This window comes from Venturia canescens, chromosome 6 (assembly GCF_019457755.1).
Source record: "Venturia canescens isolate UGA chromosome 6, ASM1945775v1, whole genome shotgun sequence".
NCBI classification, from domain to species: domain Eukaryota; kingdom Metazoa; phylum Arthropoda; class Insecta; order Hymenoptera; family Ichneumonidae; genus Venturia; species Venturia canescens.
Window position 1 is genome coordinate 757,029 of NC_057426.1, and position 20,975 is coordinate 778,003.

Genomic DNA, 20,975 nt, shown 5'->3' on the forward strand with positions numbered 1-20,975 from the left:
CGGCGTAATACTCGAGTCCACCTTCCGTTATAGTGGAAGCCACGGAGCGCGGTGCCCCGTTAGGCGATATATATACCGCTGCTTCGTATACCGCTCCGAGATTCGCTGTAGACTCGCACAAACACATATGTATGAGAATACGTAAGTACCTACGAGGGAAAGAAGAAAGAAACGAATAAAATGACCGAGTTAGATATGGAATTACGAATCTCCGGATGCGAGAAAGACCTCTACATCCGTATGCCATATCCGCGTATATAGTTATATATGAAATAATACAACGACAAACATTTCAAAACGAGAAGGAAAGAAAAAACGAGTTGTTTTGTTGTCAGTATAGGAGCAGTATCGCAACGTTTGGATTGCTATTCGCACCACTGAACTGCATCGTCCGATGAAATTTCGTTTCGTCCGCAAATTCAGGCCGCAAGTTTTTGCAGAAGCTCACGAAGCTCTAGATCTACGAAAAACGATCGTTACTTTTCGAGATGATATTCCTACGGATTTCTGATCCTGACATTACATAACTTACATAAAAAGTCAAATAAGCTAATTATTTCATCGAATCATTTAGTAATAAGAGATTCGTCTTCTCACTGACCTTTGTGAGAATAACTTGATTTCGAAAAACGGGGACATTAACATGACGTTACTCAATTACGTTTCGTCAATATTTTTATTACTCTGCCCACGTTCTTTTCATTTACATTGCGAAGCGCAAATGAAAAACGCTCGCTCGCGATTGTAATATAATAATAAATAATCAGTAATTAGGTTAATTCTCTCGTATCTGTACATGCTTCGTTGTCACTGACGCGCTCGCCGAATGAATTCAGAACTCGTACTGTAAATCATTCGCTTATTATCAATTTACAATTCTATCCGAGTACAAGTGCATTACTTTACTTTTAATATACGAACAAAGAGTGCTCGATACCGGCAGCGTGGAGTCCGCGATCAGCTGCGACGACTGCTTTTCTCGTAATGAAACCCAATGTTGACTCATTTCAAATTCGGAACACCAGCCCTCTCCGTCGGCCTCTTATTTTTCATGGTCGTCAATTTTATTATTCGAAGTGAAGTAATGAAAAAAAAATGGAAATTTTTTTTCGAAATTCATATTTCAACGCTCGCAATACCAACCTGCATGTCTGCCAAGAAATTGCATCTTATCGCGCACCTCGAACAACGTGCCCTAACGAGGCTAGAGCTGTAAAGCTTGTGCTTACAACGGTTACGAATTAAAAAACCTCTGAAATAGCACTTGCTTTATCTTATCTTTTAAATAAAACGAAAGTAACGCGTTTGAAATTCTGGAAGCGTTTCTTCCTCGGATCTGTTTTGCATTCGAATGTCAACGAGAAACGTCGCGCGTTGGTTTATTGACTCTTCGCTTTGCAGTGGAAACTCGAATTTTAATGTGACGAATTCCAATTCTTTTTGAATTCTAATCGTCTGCGTACCCAGACGCAGATTTCATTTTCATTACCGCCAGTCGTGTTGATAAACTCGGTTCTTCTTCGATTCCAATCGCAAAGAATTTAGACTCCTGACAAATGCTTCCAAAAATCAAAGTTGGTTAAAAAAAAAATATCAATCGATCGCGTATATCAACTGATGGTATCCTCCAATACGAAACAAATCGATGCAAAATAAATGGGCTGCTAATGTGGCGTGATAACAAGACAAAAAAACGATTTATGATATTTTAGTGAAATTCAAACGACTGATTGTTCGTGCAAGTGGCGTTTCCAGTTCCGCAACAATAATATATGAGCACTCGAAAACTCATGCATCGACGAAGACGCAGTGTACGTCGAGTGCGGGCGAATGCAGTAAAGTATATGCACGCGTTACAATGCAACTGCATGATGAGCGTTGCATGCACGAATTGGCGAATTGCTGATGATGCGGCATACGTGCGAAGCACAGGGAATCTGAGAATCAGCGAGAGTGCATACGAGCCGAGCGTGCCGATTGATTCGATACTCGAACACCGCGGTAGATTATCTTCGTATTACAAGGGGCAGACGCCTATTTGCCACAGAACCTCAATTTACTGGCATCACTCTTTGTTTCTCGTGCCGGTTACTCGCCGGATTTTAAACAAAAGACCCTTCTTAGCGAATCCGCACCGCGCTCATCCAGGATTACAAAACTTACCGGTTTGCGAGTAGTATACATTGAAAGTTGAAAGAGAAAATCGTGGGTGGAGTACCGAACTCGAGAACGACCCCATTTTTTCAGCCTAAAATGATGCTCGTAAATTCTGTAAATTAAAAAAAAAACGTTGGATATAATAGGCAAAAAATATTATTTCCACGACGAAGAAATATGCCGGATCGGGATTGAGTTTTGAAACTCCATTGGAATTTGTTCTCATGGAATCGAAACAAAGTTTTTTATCTCTGCAAAACGAAATCGGAGCCGCGACGAGGAATTGAATCCGCGCGCGGAGGCATCTAGGTAATTCCTCCGGAACTTTGTTGCTATACGAGTAAAAATATAATTGTGGTTGTTTTCTTATTGCTGACTGGGACGAAATGAAAGCCCACACGTCAGCCACAGTTATGGGGGCATTTACCTCGTTGCTGCGTGAGCCACCGTGAACCGAAGAAAGCGAGCGGCAGTACGTGATAAGAGAAAAAATAAAGAGAAACAATGATAAAAGCGTACAGCGAAATAGAGCGCGATAGGCTGTTCAAAGAGTCAACCACCATATGCTCTTTGAGATAACGAACGATGAACCGTATAAACAGTGTACGCGTCAAGAGAAAGAGCAGAATGAGATTTCAAAACGGAGCAGGGAGAGGGAGAGCAATAAACATTTCATCGCACTGTGTAACGTGTGTACACAGATGATCATCCAGCAGCCCGCAGAGATTGGCCGTTGAAAACACAAGAATATTAAAAATCAGCGAGTGACACACTCTTTTCGCTCTCTACCGCTCAATGTAATCGGTCGCATAATAGCTTCGTTACTTCATACGAGTCAGAAATGAAAGAAAAACGCGAATACTCTTCTTCCGGGCGAACTTTCGACCGGGAAATCCGTGCGATTCGAATCCAAAGTTTCCTGACTTTGCATGGGTATCGTAACCGTATTATTTTATGTAAAAAAATTTCACGTGCAGCCACAATCCATTTTTAATTTTTTTTATTTTTTGGAATTGGCAAGCCATGCAGGATAAAATAGCTCGAACGACTGATAAGTAACGCTACTTACGAATGAGCTCATTTATGCACACATGCGAGAACGCGTTCGTCCAAGTTAAACGTGTGTATGGAGAGACTGCGTACGATCATGAAATTTCGATACAATTACTATAGTGTTTAGTCTGTGGCAGCAGAATCAAGACGTTGAGTTTATCTTCGAAATTCAATAAACTGTTGATAATTGACGGTTCGTCGATAGATGTGGAACGTCGATTGAAAGCAGCAATTTTTATTTCGTAAATAAAAATTTGATCAATTCGGAGGATCGTCTTTTATCGCTAATCGTTGTCACTGTAGTAATTCATTCTCGAACCGATTGGAAGTTCGATGCATATAAAGCGAATAAAAATAAAATGTTTTTCATGTATTTGCCGGTCGATAGACGCGTTAAATGTGACGTCACTATATACGACGGTCAATGGAAATTTATCAATATTTTGTTTTCTTTTGTTGAAACGTTCGAATGCAATGACGGGCATCTATGCAAGAGACTGCCAGCAACGACGCACACTTCGAAAGAGGTTGGAATCGTAGTGTGTAGCTGCACGCTATCCTCTCTCTCTCTCTCTCCGTTCGACTGGCTCTTTCTCGCTCTCGTTCTCTTGCGGTGGCCCGAGCTCTCGCGGCGAGTGTTGAGGTGGGTACGGAGGAAAAGACTGGTAACTTGGCTATACTGACTATACTCGGTCTGGCTCGGTCTCATGTAGTCTCGCGTCGACTCTCGTCCTCGCGCGGTTCGCGCAACAGTCGTCGCCCGCGCGCCTTCCTTCTCGTCGACGTCGTCGTCGTCGTCGTCGTGTCGTTCTGTATACATAAGCATTGTCAAGCGTTACGCATGTTTGAACGATCTACATATGTCTAACTTTCCCTCGCACACGGATACGAAGTGAAATATTTTATCGCACGAAGCTTATCGAGTGTTGTGTACGCGGTGGATCATTGTAATATAAAAACGTTTGCTCCGCGCCTCGAACAACATCGAGCTCTCGCAGACGAGCTTGTGGTGCAGTTCGAAAGATCAAATCTTTCGTCGTCGTTAGACCGCTTCAAAGTTCTAATAACCGTGCAATTCGTTGATAAGAATTAATAAATATAACAGCCCGCCGAAAGAGGCAAACGATTATCAAAAGGAAAAGATTCTGTCCTTCGTTACATCCGACAGCTTGAAATCGACGACGAGATTAAGTCACTAAAAATAATCAAGCGTGACCGAGATAAGCGAATCGGAGGTAATAGTATCGATATTTTCGGAAAATCTCAATCGGTGCCTGCTCGATTACGATACAGATATTTTTGTGGTTTTGTTTTTTCAACGGTTTAAAATGAGTTCAAAGATAAGAACGAATCCGTGATTTCCTGGGCGAATCTTGATGAAACTACAGAATTATGATTGAAGAAACGCGGTACACGACGACGACTCTTGTAAATTGTTTACTCGGAGTTACGTATGTATCTTATTGGTCGTGTGAAACGAGGTGAAGAGATCAACAGGAATACGAAATTTGTGTGCTGTGCGTTGGAGGCTGTTTGAGATCTCCTTTGGTGTTGTGCTCCCGTGTTTATACTCATGTGCGTATTTGTAGACGACTGACAAAAAAGAGAAAAAGAATGAGATTCGGTGAGCGAGCTCTCGTCCATTCGTTTCAGTTTCTCGGTCTGCGTTGCAACTATTACGGGCGGGATGAGCTGCGCACAATAATAATAAATATCACTGCCCATTCGTTCACATTCCTCAAAAACCGAAATAAAAAAATGACAAGGCAAAGATTCTATTTCCTCCATTAAAATCACACATTTTTTCATTTTACAAAAATTTTACCAAAAACTTCACGATTTACTGAATTTATCATTTGCCACCATTAGAAATCGACAGAATATGATAGCAAAAAAAATTTGATGATTTGGGAGTTTTCACAATCGAAAAATTAACGGCTGAAGAGAAAAATTTTCATCATTTTTTTAGTATTGCCACCGTCGTTATCTTTTTCGTAGGAAGCAGATTGTTGTTGATCATTTTTTTTTTACCAAATGATTTGTTGAGCGAGCAGAGATTAGCCGAAAAATGAGAAGAAATAACTTTTCTGTCCAATTTCCATGTCCGTGAAAACGAGTCGAAAATCTTAAGGAACAATTTGACGGGATTGCACTTTTTCCAAATGCTTTATGGAAATAATGATAATTTATACGTTTTTCGTGCTCGGTTCTTCGCCAGGCGGACACAAACTTAACACATCGAGCTACGTTTCCTCCAGCACACCATTCTTCACTAACGTAATTAACTCATTACTCGTTCAAAAAAAAAATGAGCTCACAAACGACGTATACTCGAGAACACATTCCAGGCTAATCGTTACCAGTATTAAAATGACTGCATTGCACTATTCGAGAGTACACAACGGCTCTCTTGCGCAGCGTAAAAAAAAAACTTGTACTGCCGCTATAACTCGATTCGAGGCGGCTCGTGCAGTAAAACGCTAATCAATTTTTCTGTAGCTCAGATTTCACTCGTGCCTCCAAAGATCGATAATCCAAAAGAGATTTGAATTAGCATTTGTATTACGAGGTTTCTGAGTCACCAGGATCCCATGGCACTGTTCATGGACCGCACAATGTTTGGAGTATTCGAGGGGAGCTCATTCGTCTCGCAGCTTCGGATTCGAATAAACCTTTTTAGACGAAGTCCGCGCGTTCTGATGTATTCGAAGTTTAAATTTTGTCACGCCGTTGATCGAAGTTCACTGAATCATGGTATAAAAAATCGTCCGAATTTTAGGTGATGAAGGTAAAAAGCTTTGCAACCAAAAAACGCATGATGAATTTAATGTAGAAGTCTCGTGTGGACTCAAGCAGCGCTTGCAGTAAAAGAGAGTTTTACTCAAGACCGCATAAGAGAGTACCGTGTGCGCATACAAACCTGCAGGGGAACCGAGACAAACGAAGGTACGAACGGGTTTTTCGTCTTGCTTTGTCTATAAACACACGTTATTATACACACGAGTACGCTCGTCTTCGCAAGACAGAAGATAACATTAAACTGGTGTGTGGGTTTTACGTGCCAGTGCTTTCACAACTGACGCGCCTGTGTCGTGAATGCATGTACGATTGTACATTGCATTTATTAAAAAGTCCGAAATCACATGATAATCATGATAAAGTTCAATGAAATGAATCTTCGTATTTTGCTGTTAGAGATCCCGAGACTTTCCCTGTTGGAAAATTCGGTGAATTTTTTAAATGAAAATCATATCTGCAGGACGATTTAGAAAAATGAATAACGTTTAATCGAGAGAATAAAACGGCTGGTTAGAGAAAAAATCGTCATTTTCCAAGATCATTTCGTGTCTGATCAACAGTTGTCATATCATCTTTGTGTATATCTTTGCTTAAGAAACCAAATGTTGTGGCAAATATAATATATAGAAATACCGAAATTCTTCAAGGAAACCATAAATATTGATGCTTCGTTCGAAAACTTTCAGAAAAAAGGACAAAAGTCAGAGAGGGGTTTGTAGTAGCGAAAAGTAGATAACACGTTTATCAAAGCAGACTTGATAAACCTTGAATTTTAAACACGGAAAAATGTAGATAGACACGCGAAATATTCGTGACAAAAACAAATGATTTTAATGAGCCCCACTCCGCTTTTCAGAAAGTTGTGCATAATCGAAAAAAAAAACAATTTTGATGAGAATTTGAGAAATAAAACAAATGAAAAAGCTCGTCGGATCGAGATGCACCGGAAATCGTGGGTGCAGTTTGGAGGGAAAAAACTCACTATATTAGCACGTGCACTAAAACGAAGTATTTTTCAGTTGAAAAACGGATTTTAAAAAAATGTTGTCTCTCGTTCTGTTCGCGGTTTGCTCGATTCGCATCCGCAGCATTACGGAATCACTTCGATGGTTTTTGTGCGAAGATTTCTGGACGTAAGCTGCGGTGGTCTTTTTGCTGGTCTATCGTGTCAGCGAAAGTAGGTACGGTACGTAAAGCTCGGACTCACCTCACGAAGGATTCTGGCACTCGGTGAGAGACGAGATCCTTCCACTATAGCGTCCTCGAAACATTCACTGCTTCGAGTGCCGAAATCGTAATCATAATTTTTCGTTCGCCGTTAATTACCATGTTTTTTAGTCTTTCCACCAAACTGAGCGGAATAAAAAATAACATCAATGGTAGCGTTGAGAGTCGAACTTTCGTGGCGAACGCATTGCGGCAGCAATAGAATGGTGCGAATTCAAAGTGAACATCGAGTCCTTACAACCGAATTAATTCGCTCTGGCTAATAATATCTCGTCCAGCAATTATGAATTTCATTGTCCGTATCGAACTGGATATTTCGGTCGAAACAATTGCAATTTCTTTTCGTCGCATCAATTATCTTTCTCTCGTTTTTCCTTATAAATAAATTTCCCTTATTCGCTTTACGTATGGTGACACAGGTATACCGTGACTTTAACATATTTGCACCTTGTTCACGCTGAGAAACAAAGTAACGAGATTGGTCCTAAAACAAGACGTACATTCATAAAAGCAAGAAGCAAGGTTACTTGGCTTTGTCACCGGGCGTGGACTGCCTCCCTATCTCTGTCTCTCTCTCTCTCTCTCTCTCTCTCTCTCTCTCTCTCTCTCTCTCTCTCTCTAGTCCAACTCGAGGCGGAGAGGCGGAAATTCGATCGGGGTCTGGCTCGAGGTCATGCGAGCATACGTACAATAAAACGGAGTAGCGAGTTCTCAACACATTTAACCGGAATTCGCGTGCACATGGGTACTTTTTGTTAAAAGTTAGGCGCGTGTGTAGCATGAATACGAATGAATTAAATAGACGTGTACGAAAAAGGGAGCGCGCGTTATGAAATTTCTCATTTCAATCGCAATGAATTTGATTCGTGTACTTTGCCAAAGTGAAAATATGAACAAAAAAAGAACACTTTCGATTGGAATATTCTTATAATAGATGAGAAAACTACTTTCCCATCACTCAACACGTTACGAAATAGTACAAAAAACAACAATTTCTGAGGTCAGAAAAAAACATCATGAAAAAGGACTGTTGATTGCAGACGAGCTTAATTCTGGGTCTACGTCCAGTATAGTCTTTTTTGGCCAAGTGCTGATCATGTGAAATTGAATGATGTTTATAATTGAATCACAAATTTCGTCTGTGGAGCCCAAATGATTAGAAGGAAGCAGCTCTTTGTTTCGAGTAGTATCGAATTAAGCAGTTTTGGGTCGAAAAAAAAAACAATTCTATTCCAACGTCTATTCCAATGTTTAGCGTGAAATTCATTGTAAAATATATAAGATGTGTCTGACAGCGGGGACAAGTTAACGAAAAAAAATTAATTACTGTAATGCACTGTAAAATTTCAAATATTTTACGAAATTTTCAGTTTTATAACAGTAAATATTGCAGATAGTGAAATTTACGGTGCGTATACTAAAATTTACAAAACAATTAGTAAATTTTACGGTGCATCACGGTGAAATGTCTTTGCCCCAATATAGGCATCGATCTCTCGCTTCTGAATTCCGTAGCACACTAAATCGGTGATTTACACACTTCAACAAACAGCTGGATGATAAAAAAAATGGGGAAATAGGCCGGTATAGCGAAAACATAGCCCAGCAATGTCCCTATTGTCCCCGCATCCTGGCGTAAACATTCGTACGAAAATTTTGATAGTGCAGCACAGTAACGTTCACCGTGGCGCTCATGTAATATTTCGAAAAAAATATTGAAATAATCTTCAAAAGTACGGAATCTTTAACCGGACATTACTTTTAAACATACTCCGGTAAAAGTTCCTACTTTAAACAATAAATAACAATGAGTATAGGAAAATTCAATTTTTTTCCCTATCATAATATGATGAATTGCGTTCATAAACGGTAATGTTTCAAATTTAATTTTTTCCGTGTGTCCGTTCGAAAAGTGTAGCACAGTCAAATAAAATGATCACGAGGAGATTCTCCCTCTTTGAAAAGAGCGTGTGTGTCGTAACGCTTGACCTTACTACTTGTAATTCTTCACGCATAAATTACGTGTTATTCTTTGTCTGACGTCACGAATAATCAACGCGAAGTATCACAATCGAAGGAATAGTGTTTCTCTCTCTCGCTAGCGGAATTTTTCCCCATATAATTTTGTGCCAAATGTTTCTGTCAGGGATGACCGTCCACTTATTGAACGGAGACCGCTCTTTCGTTGATCTGTTTGAATGAAAACATGTTTCGTTACTCATCCGAAGGTACTCAAGATATATTGTCGAACCAAATACGGTCCGACAAATATCGCAGTTGCAAGATTTTCTAGTGGAAAAGTTGAAAACGAAGCAGCAGTAGCTTCAACGGACGAAATAGTGTTGCGAGAGCCCCATTTATACGAGCAGCAGTATCGATACGCGATCGTGCTATTTAGGGAAGCGCGCAAAAATGTCAATCATTAAAGCCTGAAAAAGTTCTATCTGGAAGAATTACCTTGAGAAAGGTTCTTGCTGCTGTATTTGGATAAAAATAGTCTGACAAGGGATCCGCGGAGGAGGGTTAATCCGGCTGTTGAACTTTATTGATGGGCTTTATCAATTCGGCTCACTGAGGTGAGCACAGTTCTCCAACGAGTTAGCTACGGTTTTCAACTCGTAAGATTTTTACTTGAGATTTTACTTGGATTACTTTCGGAATAGTTGAAGCGACGGTTTGTAAGGTCAACACTATTAAGAATAAAACAGTTCGTTTTGCTTTTATACAGAAAAATAGAGGGTTCGGTAGTTCAATGACGTATTTTAGAATGAACTTTTTTGCACCCAAGTCAACCAAAAACTCTTCTCAGCATCCGCGAGTCATTTAGTTTCATGTCAAAAATACTTCTTTGCCCCATCATTTTTGATCGGGCAATGAAGTGGACTGACTAACGATGGGGAATTTCCATATCGATAACTATTAAAAACAGTCACGTATACGCGCGACGCGTAAGATATAATCCGTGTCTATAACAACGGTGCTCGGTGGATTATTCGTCTGCTCATCTATCGAACGATACTCCGACAGCCGGTCTTATCTCGCCAAGTTGCGAGAAAATCTCTGATAACGAAAGGAGGTGGGGGATGAGAGCGAGATAAGAGAGAGAGAGAGAGAGGAGGAGGAGGAGTTCGGGCAAAGATTTCTCACATTTATGGCTGGATTCACTTAGGAGTTTGACAGTAGAGACGGAGAGCGTGTCGCCCGCGGGTCACTCCTCGATCTCTACGTTTATGGTGAAAGATACGGTGATCCCGCTCGAATTAGTTCAGATCTAATTCATCTTCGCATCACACACATGATAAACACAAAAAAAATCATATTTTCGATCAACGCATACCGAGCGACCAAACGTTCAATCGCAATCCGCAAATCCGAGTGAAAATGTAACATTTCCCCGGCAAGATAGAAACAGTGTTTGCTCACCGAAACTAATTCTTTGTTATAAATCTTGCGTGGTATGCCGCGCAAGAAAAGTTTCATTGGATTGTGCAAGTGCTTCGACTCGCCGCGCGGCAACAAAAGATCGAAAATTATCTTAACGATAATTGCAATAAATATTATTCCGCAAAATTTTTATTGTGGCTATCGTTTTTTACAATCTACAGACGAATGACTTTTCTATTCTGCGGTTTCATCTTCGACTCGTCGGACGAGGAGGAGACAACGAAACGATCACAGCAGCAGCAACAGCAGCAACAGAATCAAACGATGCCTGTACAATCGTCGAATTACAACTGGTTACCGGAACCAGCTAAGATTAATTTGAAATCGTCTACTACCTGTAACGCCTGGATGTCACCGTACACTCGTAATCAGAACTGCGCCGAGACCTCACCGACCGAACGCACCAACGTTCGCGGTGGCCTTGTCGATTCAACCGTCGCCGTTCTTACCGACGACAATCGCCTTTTGCACAATCTCCCAACCAGCATTACGCCCAATTCAGGAACCCCCATCAACAACAATATACATCTGAACCATCAAAATATCCACAACAATTTACACCACCTCCATCACCACCACCATATCAATCTCAATCACAATAACAACAACAATAATCGGCACAATAATAATATTAATCACAACACCGGAAGTGGGATTGTAATCCTGGATGGATGTCGGCCTCCGAGCGCCACTACGGCTAGAAGATTTCTCAAATGGTTCAGCCGCATCGGTCAACCGCCTACGGAGAAGTCAGGTGGGCCCAATACTTTTATTCCCTCGCGATGCGAACACGGCACCGAGAATTATTTATCTTTTTTGTAATAAACGCGCACGTTCTTATTTTGAAATCAGATTCATGTTTTCGTTTCGCTCCAAAAATCTTTGAAATTGATTAAAACGTACCGAGAATGATTGAAATGTTTTTGCAAAACGATTTCACGTTGGGTTGAAAAAGTTCTAATCGTCGGATCGACACGGATCCGTTTTTTTCAGAAAGTTTTCAACGCACTTTTGACAATTTCTCGAATCAAAGTTCACGCAAAGTAATAAGCACAGACGAGTTCTTTCGCGTTTCGCGTAGGTAGAAATTTCTCCAAAAATCCATAATTCCGCGCCCATTATACGCGAGGTGAAAGATCTAACGATAAAAAAAGAGGATTCGGGACATCCGCGCTCGTCGCGGTGTTTCTTCTCCCAGGAGAATAATTGTGAGTAACCCAAGTATATAGTTTTTCTTTTTTAAGATGACGAAGTGAAAGTAAATTGTAGTGAGGCGTAAAATAGCTGCGAGCTTCTCTGTGTTTCGATTCATTTCGCAGTGAGAAAAATTCTTCCGCGTGTATGATTTGCGGTATCGCAGCGAACGAATTTTTGTTACTCTTGTATCACGAGCCTTTTCGATATTATACGAGTCTATTGAAATAATGGCTATTTATTCACGGCGATTATTGAGTGCGAGAGATAAAACTTGAAAACACGTTGTTGTCGGGATGGTAAATTGGTGAGAAGAATCGGCTACCAGGCTTGTGTTTAGCTCCGTATATAGAGGCGATCATCAGACGGTATCGAAGACACGGGATGGATTCTTGCTCGGTGGAGCAAACACCCGCGAGAGGCTCATCTTTCTCACTCTGTATGTTAACGGGCCGCCTGGCCCCAATAACTGGGCCGGAAAGAGGATGAACCGTAAACTCGATATAAATAAACATTAGATCGCACGCACGGGTAGAATTTGCTGCCCCCCCCCCCCCCCCTTTCGCATTATACATATACATATATAGACGTTCGTATATATTATGAGTTTGCGATTGCATCGCGCCGCGTCAGGATCGCGGCAAAGCTAAATTAAAATCCTTCGTGATCCTCGTTGCTTATTCGTCTTTTTCTATATAAATGTTCTACACGGAATTGACCAACTTACCGGCCAGATTCACGGATGCACGAGGAATTTCCGCTTCGGATAGTCCCGACTTTATGGCTCGTCTGCCTGCTTCCACGCGGCGGAATCAAATGCTCCTATAGAACGTACTCGCGTCGCTATTTACGACTCATATTCGCTGATAGACATCGACGACGTTCCGACCTACATTTCAACCGACTTCTTTCGAACTCTCGGAAGGTCATACTTCGAATCCTTTGTTCGCTCATTCTTTTCGCTTTTTCAGCAAAAACATTAAACTCGAAGGATCAATAGCTTCCATAGCCGAATGCACATTTGACGTTGAAAAATGCTTTTCTTACGCTAGTTATTCTTGCATCGAGTTACACGCTTCGAAATTAATCACCACAGTGCGGATTACGTTTCCAATGACGTAATCTCCTTTTGACCTCAATCGCGAATAAATTATATCCCGATTCCCGATAATCCGTTATTATTAAGCGATTAGATTCCGATCAGCGTCACAAAATTCGAGTCAATTATTTTCTCCGTTCAACTCAACGCGATTGCTGCCGAAAATCGTTTAATTTTACCGTATTCTCCGAAATCGCGGGTGCTGTTCCAAAAGATTTTTCATTCGAAATATCATTTCACTCCATTCGTCCTGCCTCGAGGCCCAAAATTCTCTTGAATAATTGTCAGAATAAACGAAAAGAAATGTTATTGCTCCCGAGATAAAATCGATGTGTGCGAGCAGGAGGATTGACTTTCGATACACGAGACCAAATTGGAGTCAAGCTAAGAAGAACTCCGAGTGAAGGCAGAGTCGTTTCTTTTCTATGTCAAACCGAATATAAAAGCTGGGCCTTTCTACACATGCACGCACGGAGGTGAAAATGTGTCGGAGAGCTGCTAGCTACAAATATAACGTGCTATATTCGAGTAGCCGAGCAAGAGCGATGCTCCGCGCGTACATCTCATGTAGAGACATATAGATCTGCTATTTTGCACGGATGTGTGTATAAATCCATGCACACACGTCGGTTAGCCGGGCCGTTTTGATGTATGCGCCTTTCCTCGTCGCTCCATTTGGTCCGGGCGTTTTTTTCGCTCGCTCGCGCGCTCGCTCGCTCGCCCGCGATTTACAGTTAGTCGACACGAACACTCGTGGCGTGCAACTTTGTGCCAATATGACGCCACTTCGCATTTACTTTATGAATATAAACGTGCTCTTAATACGAGCAGTACAAGCTAATTTGGATGTTGGCTGTGCCCTTGATTCTTATTATCCATAAATAATGTGAGGAAAAAAGTAACTCGTAATAAGGAGAGATATTATAGTTTGGAGTAATGCGAGAGAGCGTCGAGAATTCGATCGGCACACGATGTTTCGACCAATCAAATTGGATCGCTTTTTTTCAGCTTTTTTTCAGAGCGATCAATTTACCGCATCGTTCACAACCTTTTTCACGTCGACCGTAGAAAATTTTGGGCCCCCTATTGGAATTTCATGCTCCGCGTTCCACTTTCAATTGCGGCCTTGACTGTCTTATTGAAATCGTATTTCGGAGTTTGAGGCTTCGTCTTCCTGGACGAACAACTTACGAAGTCTAACGCACTGGCACAAATTTTAATTTTTATTTTATCATGGAAACCGCCTCCTCATCCTCCTGGTCGTTGCTTTTTCCGGAAAACGAACCGTGAAATATAGACGAATACTCTGCGCAATTACGTTTCTTTTTAATGACCTCCCGCGTACGTATTAATGAAGTTAATCGCCGCGTTTCGTACTGATTATTATCCTCACGGGGAACATTTTTTTACAGGAGGAAAAGTGTGTCTCTCTCCGCGTCTGACATTTACGTGTGCGCCACTCCGCACGTACGTTCCTCGAGATCACATACCAACGTAGAATTGTATCTTTTTTCTCCCACGCTTTTGAATGCGGAGGATATTCGCGAGCGGGTATTGCCAACCGCGTGCAAGACGCAACGAAATTCCCACAGATATGAAAGATACGAGTGCTCTTGTATAACACAACGCGGCCAGAGGAGGCAAGGGATCCCGATACAATTAGAACAATCGTCAAAGCGATTGTTATAACGTAACCCCGAAACACTATTATTCGCTGTAACTCATCATTCGAGCTTATTAAGCATCGAAGATAGTTGATGCAACCGCGATGATCATTTATATAGAAACTATGCGGCAAAAAGTTATGAAACAACGTTCGCGTTTCAATCGAATTTTTTCACTAAAAATTTGATCTTTCCAAAATTTTCTCGCTATCCGACAGGATCGTCAGAATGGCCAATCGCGCGGTAAGATTATGCTCTGGTAAACGCGTCGGCTTTAATGAAGTTTAATAAACCCGATAAAAAGTTAAATTATGTTTTTGGGCCCTTCTGCATCGCCGAATCTCGATATTTCGACAGAAAAAATAACTCGGTTCCTTGGCACAGCAGACCTAGCAAAGATACATTTTAAAAATGTTTTATTAATCGTTGTATCAATAGACACACATTTCATTTTTACTTGAGTGCTCGGTTTGTTGGCGAGGTCACAAGCTCACGTGGTGCGAGTGTGTACGGAGCTCCACACACAGATGCATGTTCGTAAACGAGAGAACGCGTAAAACTATGTTTCTTCTATAACTGGCTGCTATACTCAAGTTTCGTGTACGTGTGTTTATCGCCGGGCAAGAAGAAAGAGAAAGAGCCCTTGATCGTGCGTTGCCTTTGGTGCTGGTACGGCTTGGATCAAGCGTGGGCACGAAAACGTGCTCTATACGCGCGTTCCTTTTTCTTTTTCATTTACTTGTTTTCGACGATTTTTTAATTCTTTTAGTCGACCACGAGATCGACTACGCTATGTATACATTATGTACAACAATAATGGTAAAATCGAGGTGGAGTGTCGTCATCGCGCGAGATGAGAGAGCTAGCTCATATATTACTTCGAGGACGGTGACGATCGTCACCACCATTACATACACCGTAATCACTAATACTCCCGCCAAGAGCCGCCAGACTCTTGACCAGACCCCATCAAGGTCGCTATCACCAGCTACCTCTTCGCTCCTCTCTCTTCCTACTACCACCACGCTTTTCTATACGGTTTGTTTCGATGTTTATTTTTAATTCAGGCTCAACTTTCAATTACGATTTTATTTCAATGTGAACTTGCAACGGGATTCTAAAGGCGGATTTTAGTCAAGTTTAAGTTTGCGAGGGCCTGAAACCCGTTGATTCAATATTCCAGTCTGTGCCCCATGCCCACAAGCAGTCATCGCGTTACTTCCATTTTATCTCAATGCTTGAGTTGATCTTGGCTTGGCCTTGGATCGAGAATTTAAGCTCGAATGAACTTTCCTATAGATCGGAGCAATGTATATTGAATTGAGAAAACTATCGAGTGACAACCGATGTTCGATGGTAATTCATTTTGATCCGTAGAGTCGAAGCGGAATCAAAATGCATTCGAACCTCGCACTCGAATGGGACGATCCAGATGGAATTAAAGAAACATATTATGACCCAAAAAGTTGAAGCAAGAGAAGTAGCTGAATCAGAGCGTCTTTATACGAGAATCTTTTTCACAACGATTCCGTCTCCGATCCACGGGATCCCGTTCGATGATGAAAAAAGCAAAGAGAATGTTTACCGAAAAGTTTTTTAAAGAAAGAAACAAGAAAATGAATTCGTCTCCGATCGACGCTACTCCGACGCGAGCTCAAAAATATATTTCGACCCTGAAACTGGCGGACTATGATGAGAAAAAGCATGAATCGGGATACCGCGAACGTTCTCGAAAGTGGGATCTCCTCGTTCTTTATAAACGACGAATCATATGCATATGAATAGTTGGCGGTGCATATGCGAGAAACTCGAATGCAGCGTAATATACCTACCGTGACATATCGCTCAATGTACGTACGAAAAGAGACTTTCGTGGGAGAATGTATATATATATATAGGAATGTGAGTGTATTCATTGCGTGGAGTACGGTGAGTTGCGGTGGGTTGCGTCACACATAGGATAGCAGCCTCGTCCGTCCAAGTGGCTGTCGTTCTTGTTGGTTCGCTCGGTCGTCGTGCATGGTCCCCCTGTCAGTAGCGAGTTAGTCAGTCACGCTCGGGCACACGCGGGATCGGGCAATACCGTAACACGCTTCTGCTCGCGAGCCTATAGTACGAGAGTCGTTTTGGTATCATATGTACAAGTTCGTATGAAACCTCCGGGACGGATTTCGCCTGGCAAAATCATTATCACGGCGACTAGTTTAACGCGAAGAAGGATCAAGAGTCAAAATGAAATAAACGAAGAGCATGCAGCGAGGGAAAAAAAGGAATCGCGAAATATCGTGAAACCAGCAAAACTGGATTTACAGGAGCAGTGATTACGTCGCGGATATATACAGGTGTATAGTTGACCTGTTGCCGCGATATAAGCGATGTGAAATTGTCCGTGACAGAAGCATTCGACAACTCGTGAAAGTACAAGACGCATCTCGGCATTATTCTCATCGCCACGAGTGTCTATTTTGGTGTTGAAACGACAGAAAAGTGCTGGTGTATCATTGAACGGTTTGGTCCTATGCGTTCTCGAAACTCGATATTCTTCCAAGAGAATTTTCTCCTTCCTTTTGTTCGGTCTGCTCGTGATGCGAGATATCCCAGTGGTGCTGGTAACTGGATCCCCATCATGCTTCGCGAAGAATTCGTGTGCTCTTTCGACACGATACATCGGGGATAAAATGTTATCACGCGACGCTCGGCGGATTGGATAAGCGGGAGAGAGAGTGAGGGCGCGCGAAATGGCTGAAGGGAAAGACGCACTCGATAGAATTGAAACGAAATAAAAGGAGGAAACGCGACGGAGAGAGCAAGGGAAAGACGGCATCCTTCTTGCTGCAAAGTCCTCGAGGACACAATGCTCGTTGTCTTTCATCCGCGCTATATAGCTCCGTGTGTACATGTGGCCTGACGAGAACAACTGGGAATCTCCGCTTCGCGCTCACCGGATTCACCGTTCCATATGGGCTGCTCGCGAGTTCGCGTTATATCTCTTTTATACACTATACTACCGGATTTACACACATACACGTTTTATACCTCTGGATCGCTAAGAAGCTACCAGGAATGAGCTCCGAATTATAGCTGTGCGTTGTGACTGTATATAGTAGAAGATTTCATAGAGCGTTGTGAGAGACACGTCAGTCCCAACAGCAGACATCGAACTCGTGCCGCGCACGGACTTTCTATTTTTTTTTTTTTTTATGTGTGTGAGTTTTCCCTTCCTCTTTTTCACATTTTTATTGTCCTCTAATCACAACAGCGTGACGGGAGCCCGTATGGAACGTCCGCGTGTGTATAACGTCCGAGAGATAAATTTATAGATGTACTACACGCGTGTGTTCGCAAAGTTGGCAAATACAAAATCAAATTATTCCTCTCGTTTGATTATTTCATTAATTATTCGTTCGTACGTTTTTCGACGTACTTCAATAACCGTACGAATGAAAAATCTGGAAACTCCGAACGCAACTGGTGACAGGAGCCAGATGTACAGCTCGGAAATTCTCAAGACTCTGTGGACTAAGATCGGCCAAATGTGCGGTTACATCACTTGTGCCAAATCCTATCTCTCAGGTTCGTTATACTCAGTGAGAATATGCAGCGTCCAAAAAAACGTCAAAGAAACTTCAGTCATTTGAACGAATAAGAAACGACTATTCTTTTTCTGCTACGAGCCTTTAAACGCACTTTTCAGTCGATTCGATCTCCCAAACGAGCAGAACTTGCTTGAAATTTATCTTATTTTATATTCTTCGATCCAATGAAGATATTGCCTTTAATGAAACGTATTAACGGCGCATTATTTAACAATTATCTTTCGTATAGCGACTTTCAGACTTGTCGCAAATGCGTTTCAACTTTTTCTTCTACGAACCGAACGTATATTGGCACACAGGGCTCAAGTTATAATTGAGTGAACAGTTTGGTGTTGGAGCTTCAGTAACGTGAAACGGCTATCGCGACATTATTTTATGCCTTTTACGAAAAGTTGTCGCTCCATTAATAGTCACTCGAAGCATTCGTGTCATTCGAAGGACCTCCATTGTGCTAGAATCGTTTTTGCACCGGTTTACTAGGCCTGAATTACGACGAAACTGAACATATAGCGAGTCTTTTGTTTCACTTATCATTGTGTTTTTGGTGAAATGAAAATTCTCTTTTTGCCTCCATTTCGTCAGCTTTACGCGAGGAGACTTATTTTCGTTTGTTTTTTACGCTCATTCGTTTATTCTCGTATTCTTCAACAATTATATAACGCGTTCGACTGCTTGTTACTCGAACTCGAAATTCAAGGTGTCACATTGTCCTCGTGAATATTTCCAGGAAGTATAAAAACCGCGCGGAGATTCAATGATTTTGTGACTCGTATCTCGGAGAATATGAGAAATCTTTTTACAATAGTCTCTCCGAAATTCTCAGGTTTATGAACTCGGGGCTTCGAAGATAGCGTTGTATCGCTTCTATATAAACACTCCCCGCATCTTATTCGGGATTGAAATTCATTCCGAGAACAGTGTCTTCGGAAGAGGATGGAAATAGCAATGACATAGTATTAATAGAAGCGGGCGATTCCCGATGGCGAGTCGATGCGGCTATAAGAGAATTGTAAAAGCCTCCGGGGTTACGCCCTTCAATTCGTAAGCCGTTTTCACGTGTGCGTTATTCGATAGAAGAGATTAAGTGGTACTTGAGCCCTGTATGGGCTGTTTGAAACGTGACGCAAAAGAGCCCACACTGTTTGTCTGCGAAATCGGGTCTCGCTCTTTTATTCGATCGTTCGCTCGTTCGTGCGTGCCGTGAATTAAACGATCATCGGGAGAGCTCGCGGGTATAGCGGTAATACCACAAAGTTGGGCCTCGCATACACGATCGAGGTACACATTGTTGTCAACTCGCCCCCGTACTCTCAATCCGCAGCGCACACGCATACACACATTCATATTTATATATGTAATCAACGAATATCTCGACTCGTGTAAACGCGATCGAGCTCCTCGACTCTCCGATTTGTGCTCGCTGCTCGCCCACTTCTGTCCGAGCTCGATCCACCTCGCGGAACCCTCGAGTTAGGAATAACTGTTGTTTGAGCGATCGATATGCAACTCTCGCGACTCTGGCTATGTATCCTCGATCGTCTGTGCTTCATGGCTTTCCTCGTCTACGTGGGAATTATTCGGATGCTCGTCATCCCAGAATCAGTATTTTCTCGAGGCATCCGAATTCTTCAATTCGTTTTGATGCGGGAATACAAAATAATTCTGTTGAATCGTCCAAATACTGGAATCAAATTTCATTTTGCCCGGTGATCGCATTTTCATTCATCGATTTTGGATACAAATATCTCATTCCGGGTTGTGAGAAATTCTTACTCGTCAATTTTGTTTCCTTCAAGCAAATCGAATCGATGGTTGAATTAATCGAAATTGAGATTTTGGTACAGTGAGAGGGAAGTTCCCGAGAAATTTCCGCCCAACGAATGAGTTCTCGTATACATTAGAATGCGCGAATGTATTACCTAAATTCAATACCGTATCTCCCCGGGTCCGACTGAGTCACATGATATTGAAATTTGCACAGCGAGCCTCCCGATGTCTCCGTTGAATCATCCTCGCGGGCAACTACTTCGATCGGCGCGTATATATTAATTTGCTCGACTCGCCAGGCGTACAAGACTCGATCATGGCTTCCATGAAATTCGGACTTGGCTGCATCAGTACCGGGTTGGTTTTTCAAGTTACAGACCAAACCCGATGCACACTCTGCTGCAACTAAAATATAACTGTGCACGGCTAGCGAGCATTGAGCAGAGGAACCTAGCCGACCTCCCTCGTAATACCTCCCACGTTCTGTTTCCGACTTGGCGAGTCACGACTTTTAGCTCTCGTACACGCGGATATATAGCAACATATATAGTAAGATATAGAAGGAAAATTACATACACGGAGACAAGAGTTGATATCGCGTATACGTCTCTCCTCTCGCTCTCGCAGACCCGGCATATAATGCATGCGCACTATAACTCTTTCGCGAAATCTTTCCTTATTTTTTTTATTTCTCTTTCCTTCTTCCTCTTTTTTTCTCCGTCACGAGATCGTGCGTGACTCGTGCCAGTACAAACTCTTCTTTCTCCCTCGGTCAAATCCATCTTTCTCGTTCGCTCTCCTCCGTCATTTGCCATGACAGCAAATGAATAAGAAAGAGCTACAGACGCCTTTCTCAAACGAGGGATAACCATTCGAAACGATCCGTGCCTCCTTTCACGGGATTGTGCCTGCTCCGTTCGGTCTGCGTTCGTTGACTCTCCGCGCACCACCACACAATATCACATTACATTTTTC

General features: G+C 42.1%; 1 protein-coding gene across 4 annotated transcripts in view; it reads left to right on the forward strand.

The window, feature by feature from the left end:
• The window catches only part of trc (Serine/threonine-protein kinase tricornered), a 68,411-nt gene that overhangs the window by 9,810 nt on the left and 37,626 nt on the right, over positions 1 to 20,975 (forward strand). The window contains exons 1-2 of one of the 4 annotated variants that reach the window (XM_043420825.1): positions 3,938 to 4,785; positions 10,842 to 11,434. The exons of 1 other annotated variant lie outside the window; for it this stretch is intronic. In XM_043420825.1, coding sequence (XP_043276760.1) covers positions 10,846 to 11,434 — 589 coding nt within the window. In that variant the 5' untranslated portion in view covers positions 3,938 to 4,785; positions 10,842 to 10,845. Of the gene's footprint in view, positions 1 to 3,937; positions 4,786 to 10,841; positions 11,435 to 16,337; positions 18,211 to 20,975 lie in introns of those variants that run through there. 2 more of the 4 variants (XM_043420826.1, XM_043420827.1) reach the window with 2 other exon arrangements.